This window comes from Phalaenopsis equestris, unplaced genomic scaffold, assembly GCF_001263595.1.
Source record: "Phalaenopsis equestris unplaced genomic scaffold, ASM126359v1 Scaffold234254, whole genome shotgun sequence".
NCBI classification, from domain to species: domain Eukaryota; kingdom Viridiplantae; phylum Streptophyta; class Magnoliopsida; order Asparagales; family Orchidaceae; genus Phalaenopsis; species Phalaenopsis equestris.
The window spans coordinates 61,409-70,207 of NW_018252175.1; the positions used below are offsets into that span (position 1 = coordinate 61,409).

The 8,799-nt window shown below is 33.0% G+C and overlaps 1 protein-coding gene across 1 annotated transcript; it reads right to left on the bottom strand.

The window, feature by feature from the left end:
• Nucleotides 1-412: 412 nt before the first annotated feature.
• Nucleotides 413-1,906, bottom strand: LOC110038889 (uncharacterized protein At4g26485-like). Its single transcript, XM_020743807.1, has 3 exons — nucleotides 1,562-1,906; nucleotides 1,015-1,219; nucleotides 413-873 (listed from the first exon to the last, which is right to left on the bottom strand). Exons 1-3 carry the CDS (start codon nucleotides 1,764-1,766, stop codon nucleotides 597-599), a joined length of 687 nt encoding a protein of 228 aa, XP_020599466.1. The 5' UTR covers nucleotides 1,767-1,906; the 3' UTR covers nucleotides 413-596.
• Nucleotides 1,907-8,799: the final 6,893 nt, after the last annotated feature.

An 8,799-nucleotide genomic window follows, 5' to 3' on the forward strand; every position in this document is an offset into this window, starting at 1 on the left:
TGATAATTTTTTTATATAAGTGCTGGCAATCGTGTACTGAAAATTTAGTGAAATAATTATTGCGATCATCATAATTGATCAATAATAATTTAAAATATTTATTATATGAATTATTCACAAATCCAATTAATTATTTAATAAAACATTTAAAAAAATTAATCATCTCTAAGAAACTGCCCATAGCAACATTTCAAAACAACTTTTTTTCTTAGTTTTCATAGAAGTAAAAATTATCTTATAATTATTACGCATTGTACATCACATATCCTAAAATAATTTAAAGTTCAAAAAGTGCCATTGGTGAAGTGCTAGAATTACTTTCTGAAACAAGCTCTATATTATAGCCATTCAACCACCTCCTTAACAAAGAAGAAATCCTGTCAGTTCACAAACGAGAACAGATAAAGCCCCTTTTAATTTAACTCTGACATAGAGACAATAAACTTTACTTTCCATGCTTTAATTTAACTTTGACATACATAAATTAAAGAAAGCCTAACCAAGAAGTACTATAGCAACTAAGTCATCAAATCTGAGAAATGCTTTGATGATTCATCTGCCCAAACCTTCCTGAAACTTTCAATATTCTCCAAATTTTATTTCAATGAAAACTTGAAAGTGAAGCAACTAAAACCAAGTGGAAAGGTCTCGTCACTTCTTATTTCACCTCCCCTTTTATTAAGATAGCCTGGATAGTCGTTTATCTGAAACTCCACCGTCTCCTTCAGAACCAGTCCTCTCTCCATTGCTAAACCTCTAATCTCCCACTTGTTATAAGGTTCATCATCCCTATGACTGACATGTATCTCACCATTTTCGCTTAGTAAGCATCTCGCACTGCTGAAGAAACCACAAAGTAATGCTTTGTGCATCCTGAAACAATAATCAGCATCAAAGTTCCAAATTACTATATGCTAAAAGTGAATACTAGACAAAAGAAAGGAAAGGCAAAAAAATATATAAGAAAAAGAGATCAGCATTTATTAATTGATAAATATACACACATTAACTTACAGAATGAGCGCTTCATTATGTTCTTGGAGCCGAATATAATGCCCCGCATGAGGAAAATTGAAGATGATTCGATCGAATCTCTTAGCTATCAAGAAGTCATCTTCATGCATGTCTTCCACATTTATTCCATGCAATATTGTGCACCCTAGTCCTTTCAGCTCATCCAGGTTATTTCTAGCAGTCAAGTACTTCCACAACAATTTATCTGATATGAAAAATCATATTGGGCGTTTTACTGTTGGCTGATTTGGTTAATTGTGAATAAGATTGTGCCTTTAAAAGTACTATAATTTTATTTAATTCAATTTTATTCTGGAAAATAAAAAACCCTTACATTTTACAAATTTGAACATATAATTTTTTATTGAAGATTCCAGAGACATTGCTTGTTAACGTTATGCCTTCATATGTTTTTTTTTTTTCCGAAGAGAAGAAATGCAAGAGATTTGAAATATTAATTGATTTTTTTTAATCTTAAAAAAAGACTAATATATTATATATAAATACTGGTGATCGAACGGTCATGATTGGAATCTCATAACCTAACCTTGATCATCAAGGGAGGTGGCGACCATGTTCCCTGCAGAACCGAAAGCCCTCGCGAGGCACGCCGAAAAGGAGAAGTCTCCTTCGCCCACAAGAAGTATTCTCTGAGAACTCGAGTAATGCGTGATGCATTTCTCCCTCTCAGTCCCCCCATTGTTCCCTGTTATCTCGCCGGACAAGCTCGATGCTGCTGCTGCTTCATCCATCAGATTCTGTGAAGAAATGGTTCGACTTTTATTATTTATATGAGTATTTTCTGCTGCTTCCAATGAGTCGCGTAGAATTGATGATTGTATTAATTACTCTTCTTTAGGTGCTTTCTTATGGAAGAAGCTAGCCATTCGATTATGTCATTCCATTATGTCTGCTCTTTTCTTTTATTTTATCGAAGAGATAGCTGAGATTAAGTTTGTGCTTCCCTAACCGCTGCTTGACTAATTGCGTCGGTCAAGTTCTGTTTTGATTATGTCTGCTCTTTTCTTTTATTTTATCGAAGGGATATCTGAGATTAAGTTTGTGCTTCCCTAACAGCTGCTTGACTAATTGCGTCGGTCAAGTTCTGTTTTTTCTTAAAAAGTTCAGTATATTTTGATAGTTGTTTTTTCCCCTAATATATTCATATGTATTTTTTACATATAACTTTGAAGAATTTAGACATGTTATAAGCTGTCGTGATCTAGCTCTCCATTTTGGATTAGGAATGTATGTGAGAGAAGTGCTGCCATCCTCTCTCGGAATTAATTGAGTGGCTTTCATTATGTTCTACAAAAGGTGAGATATGTAAATTCACAAGAATTGCGTGCCAGGTCTGTAAAATTTCCAAAAGCCCTTAATACGTAATTTCCCTCTTCTAAAATCTTCCCAGTCTCTTCTCCCAAATAAATTTTGATCAATTTTTTTAATAAGACAATAGTAGCCTAATTCCGTAATTAAAAGCAATTACAAAGAGGAATCAAAAGAGAGAAGTTAATAACTAAAATAAACAGAGCATCACAAAAGCAATTTGTATACAATATTGAAATTTTAAGAGCATAAATAAAACTCTCATCAAATGGGTATGGATAGGTTCAAACAAAGGTTAGAAGAATTGGTTGATTTGGTTGCATCCGAGGTGTGTGAACTTTGTGAAACACCATGAGTAGTATGAAGCTAAAGTCTAAATATCGAGGTGCTTTTAGGTATAACGTTGAATTTCATTACAAACTCTAAAGCTACGTGTGCTCGTTTGGGTCCACTCCTAGGATGGGTGACCTACTAAGAAGTTCCACCAAGGGGCTAAAACTATGAGACTATTAGGCCAAAGCGGATAATAGCTCAACTGGTCGAACTGTTACGAATGTTATAATAGCATTACACCAGCTTGAAGATGGGAGCAATATGTCATATAGAACAAAGTGTTCTGCCATGGGAGCCAGTTCTTGAACCATCAAAAGACAAAGTACTATATTTTGAGAACCATCTCTTGAATTTATAAAAGCCACCTCTACAATTCTATACGCCTGATGGATGATTTTTGTTTTAGAAAATTGATGAGGACGACAGTTACTTAAGTGCGGGAAATTGTGAAACTTCTTAAGTAAAATGAAGCTAAACTCTTAAACATCAAGATGTCTTTTTGGTGTAATTGTTGGAATTTCATCGAAAATTCCTAATTTAAGCTTGCTCGTATGGGTACACTCCTCGGATGGTGATCTCCTGAGAAGTTACACTGAGGGGATAAAACCATAAGGCCGTTTGGCCAAAGCGGATAATACTCAATGGGTTAGAGTTTGAGAATTAAATTCAGAACTACTAACCCTAATTTTCTTTATTTCTTCTTCGCCGCCATCCCCTTGCTCCATCTCTCCCTCCTTTGGTTTCCCAGAGGATAGGACACCAAAAATGAAATTCCCCACTCCACCCCCTCCACTTGAAAGCTCTTTCAAGAGCATGAATGGGTTAGAGTAGGAGTCATTAAAGAACCAAACTAAGAACTTTTAACCATAAGTTTCTTTCTTTCTTCTTTGCCGCCATCCGCTTGCCACATCTCTCCGACCACTGGTTTCCTAAAGGAGAGGACAACAAAAATGAAATCCCCACCCCACCCCCTTCACTTGGAAGCTCATTCAAGAGCATGAATGGATGAGAGTTGGAGTCATTAAGGAACCAAAGAAAAAACTATTAACCCTAAATGCCTTTCTCGCTTCTTCGTCGCCATCCCCTTACCCCATCTCTCCCTCCTCTAGCTTGCCAAAGGAGAGAAAGGCTAATATGAAATCCCCACGGGCATCCCCTCCACTTGACAAATATTTCATGTGCATGAATCTACTCTCCTCAAAATGCTTCTATCAAACAGGTTAATCTTTTTTAAGCCATTATCAAAGCGATCAATCTCCTTTGCTAACTGACTCTTTTTTACTGGTTATTCTAAATACTAGACCTCAATTAACCCATGAATCTCTACTCCACTGAACTTTTTTTAATATTATTCACAAAGATCAGGTCTCAATTTGAAAGAGCTCCATAATTCAGGTATATCCACCTCAAATGACTTTCATGTCTCATTAATCTCTAATAATTAATCTTTGACATGATTTTCTAATGAGGAAGTCAACCTATGAGGATCTTTTAAGGCACACAAACCAAGCAAAATTTTCTTTTTGTTCCATTTTTTGGTTCATGATGAACTCAACTTATTTGTAGTTTATTTTAAGCTATATTTGAACTAAAATCAAATAAATTTATTAAACTCAAATTTAATTTATTGAACTCAAATCAAGTTTGTCAAACATAAATCAAATTCACTAAATTTAAATCAAAAACTAAATCAAGTTCATTAAACTAAATTCAAACATAAATTAAATTCATTAAACTTAAATCTAAAACATAAATCAATGCATAACTAAATATCATTCAAAATCTAAAACATAAATAAGCCTTATTTTAAAACAGAACTATATATAGGGTCTATTTGGGGTAGCTGTTGATTATTTATAATGTGCTAATAAGCAGATTATTCTGATAATTTGATAATCTGCAGATTATCAAGATAAGCTGGCTTACTGTTTGTGGCGACTTATTCGGCTTATTCAGAATAGCGGCTTATTCAGAATAGTTTATTTGTAGTTATGGTTGTATAAATGACCTTCTTGCCCCTGTCTGGTAAAACTGTTTGGGGCAGCTTATTCCGAATAACTTATTGGCATAATACTTCAATCCAATACAACTTAAAGAAGTTAAAGGCATAATACTTGAATCCAAAATCAAAGAAACAAAGAATTAGGAATTCTATTAAATGAGCCCTCTATTTATTGAATCAATCTCGAATCGAAATATTAGCTGATGTAGTCAAATGACAATTTTTAGGCTGAAAAGTAAGTGGTTGAATAAGAAAATAAAATTTATCAACATTTGTATATCAGTTGAAAAGTCAGCTTAATTTTTTATCATTTACTACTTGACTTTTAAGCATGTTGCCACACTCACCGAGGACTTGTATGCCATGTATGTTGTCAATCTGAATAATAATGAGTCGAGGTTGAGAGAGATATACCAAGCTAGGGATGCTAGAGTTGAGAGCATGGAGGCAACCATTCAAGAACTACCTCACAAAGCTCATCATCCTCGCAAGACACCTATGACTAACGTAGATGAGGAGCATGATAAGGATGAGGATGATGATGCTGACCGCTAAGATTAATAATTTTTTTTTGTGTCTGAATATCATACTCATTTAGTCCTTTTTCGTTTCTTGTATTGGTTTTATTATGTTGGGATTTTAGAGATATGTTAGTATATTTGTTATGATTTCATTCAATGTGATTATTTTTGTGTATTCTCTTATGCTATCATGAGATGATGTGGATGTGAACATCATTGATGTTATTATTGTTGGATGTTTTTTTTTTGGCAGGTTTGATATCCACCAAAGAACTCAGGATATTTCTTTCTAAATGATCGAATGCGTCATCTGAAGAATAACACACCATCCTGAGGAATAGAAATATTAGCTTAAAATTTCTAACCACTCAAATGAAGAAAACTTTCAAAATTTATGGGTTTGTGGAATCAGGGATTTTTTATTTACCTTATCAGAATAAGATAGGGTTTATTTATTTAAATAGAGAAGCCCTCGTATTTAGTTATGTCTCAAGGGTTGTTGTTGACCTCACTTTTATGAGGTCCTCATTTCTATCAGAGCATATGATCTAGCCTTAGGATTTGTTGTTTGACACTCCTAGAGAACTAGACTGAGACCTACAATATTTAGAAATTCAAACCATTTCTTCGCTCATTGTAGTTTTATATGGTTTGTTTCAAATCCTCAATATTTGATTTACTCGATTAAAATCAACGTATTCAAGCTCAAGTTGAGCTCCCATAGGGATTTGAAAGCCATAAGAGGGGACCCCATGACGTACGACGATTGACTCGCCACCGCGAGCAGTCTGCTTGACTTTGGTTGTTGCTTAGGCAAAGATCGGTCAGTATTTTGCTTGTTAAACGGCTCTGATCTTACCAAATAACTTCAAGTGCCATGTTACATGAATTGGAGTTAAATTGGTACGATCGTAGGCAAACTTGTTTGGATGACCCCGGATGACAAAATGGATCGCGTCAACTTGTTCAGGGCATCGATTTTACATGGGAATGATACCTATAATAATAGGGTTTTGGATAAGATCGAGTGGTGCACAAATTGATGAATTTAAATAAAATAATAATATGAAAAGAAAAAAAAGGGATTTCTTAATTAAAAAAATAAACTTACGCTTCCCCTCCCCACTCATGCCTGCATCCTTCTCCACGGGTTTGTTTCATTCGATACTCTAACCAGACTCCCTTGCGTTTCTCCGATCACCTCCTTTCTCTCAAGACCTAATCAAACTTTTCCCTGTGATATTCTCTTCTCGCCGCCGGTTACTTCACCGTTAATTTTTTTTTCCCGCTTAAATGCGTAAGATAGCCTTCCGATTTTTTATTCTTGGTCGGTTTCTTGCCATCTGTGCATTTCTCTTCACCGCAGGTGAGTTGCTTGGTAAGCACCTATTCCCTTTTCCGGGAATAAATACCCCCCTTTGAATGAAGTTTTGGGGGAGCGATTTTTTTATTTATTACTATTATTTTTTTTTTGTGAAGTTTTTTCCCCGAATCCCTCTCTCACGATTTCTTCTCTCTACGGTAATATCTTTTAGAATTCCACTTTCTTCTGTGATTTAATTGTGGAATATCTCATGCAATGGGAATTATTTTTCTGATTCTTAAAGAAATATTTTCTTTGATGTTCTGAAATGTTGCTTGTTTGGCTTGAGTTATGAATTGATTTTTTTCGGTTACTTAAGTTAATGGAGTCTAGAATGTTTTTTTTTTTACTATGAGGCGGTAGGTCTTCTTCTATGAAGAATTCGGTAACTTATCTCAAGTTATCTGAGGATTGTTAAACACGATCTATGATTGTTTGAAGCGAGATTTGTTAAGGTCAAGAAATTTGACTGCCATTTTTTTGTTCTTCTCTTTACATAATCTGAACATTGCACTTATTTCTAGTACAAGTTATGTACTTGGGTTTGACTTGAAGAAGGAGATACATATGTGCGTCCTACAGCTTATGAACATATTTTAAAAATGATTTTAATATAGAATTGTTGATCACAAGAACTTTTAGAGGTTATGCATAATTCCTTAGTTCCTGAATTTACTTTTCCTTGAAAATTTTATCTATATGCTATCAACTCGTGGCGTTTTCGTTTACCACTCTTTTTGGTTTACTTTCTTGGGTTTTTCTTGCATGTAAATGAGGCAAAAATGACAAGTTCTGAGTCAAATTCATGTGTCCCGCAGTATTATGGGATTACTTTAAATTCCCTGTGGTTGGGAGAAATAGGGTTTAAGATTCATTTGGGAATAAAATTTTATATCATCATCTCTGTTTATATTTCCTATGGTTCTTTGTTTTTAGATTAGGATAATAGTGTTTTAATATTTGGCAAGAATTTTGGTTTCCCTTGCAGGTTCTGGTTTCAAATGATTAGCTATTGGAATTCTCAGTCTAATTGTGTCATTAATTACGGAGATTATAGAGGACGGCATAAAAACATAACGATTCGTAATTTGTTGTTTCTTCTTTATTATCCTATCCTAATAGTTTGATTTCATGATTATCACTTGAAGGAAGGAAATGTTCACTTATTCTTTGTCTTCACCCTTATAGCTAATATAACTTGGTTATCCTCATCATTTTGTATGATACACCTTTTTCTAAAGTTTTCTTTTCTTTCTCTTTCTTTTGGAAAATTTACATACATACCATTCAATACTTCTGTGATTACATCCATAACACTTAAATTTAATAATACATATGCAAATTTTCTGTTTTTGTTTGTATTTATCTGTGCTGATATACATGTGTAGATTTTTTTTATTTTCATTAGTATCCACAAGCCTAACACTTCAAATCTTTTAAGTATTCACACACTTAACACCTAAATCTAAACATATGATACTTACAGATTTTGCATAAATTAATGTATTTACATATTTAACACCTAATAAAAAAAAATAATTTTCAGATTTTCATACTATTTACATATATAATAGTTAATTTAAATGTATCAGTTTTAGATTTCTGGTACGTCGCCTATATAACACTGAACTAAACTATGAAGTTACAAAATTTCTTAATCTTTAAATATTTACATGTGGCTCCTAAAATAAAAGAAAGACATTTTTTAGTCTTTAAAGCGTTATGTATCTATGTACTTGACTCTTAAATTAAAAGACACGAACCTATATATAAAGAAGTGCTTACCTATACAACACCCAATTTTCAAAATATGTATATAATGTTTCAAAACTCCACATATATTACATATATAACACGTATATTTCAAATAGATTAAGCATATTTCAAATACTTAAATGTTAGTATATCTAATGACTAAGTCTCAATTGTATACATGCTCTTTTTCTTAAATCTTTGAGTATTTAAATAGCTAATATATAAATTCAAATTGAGAGATCGATTAATTTCATAATTATTGATATGTACATATGATGCTTAAATTTTTAAAATAAGTATTTGAGATTGCTTAATTCTAATTTTTACATTTGTAGCACTCAATTTTAAAATATAAACTTATAGATTTTCTTAATCCTCATATACTTGTAAATTTAACTCATATGTTCAAACATAAAAATTTCAGATTTTGTATTTCCATATCTAAATCTTAAATTTAACTATAAATTTTCTTTTTCAGACTC

Coding starts and splice junctions, on each gene's coding strand:
- LOC110038889 (XM_020743807.1), bottom strand. CDS start 1,766: ATGGATGAAGCAGCAGCAGCATCGAGCTTGTCCGGCGAGATAACAGGG. Junction 1,220..1,561: donor CACCTCCCTTGATGATCAAG/GTTAGGTTATGA, acceptor TTTTCATATCAG/ATAAATTGTTGTGGAAGTAC. Junction 874..1,014: donor CATAATGAAGCGCTCATTCT/GTAAGTTAATGT, acceptor TTATTGTTTCAG/GATGCACAAAGCATTACTTT.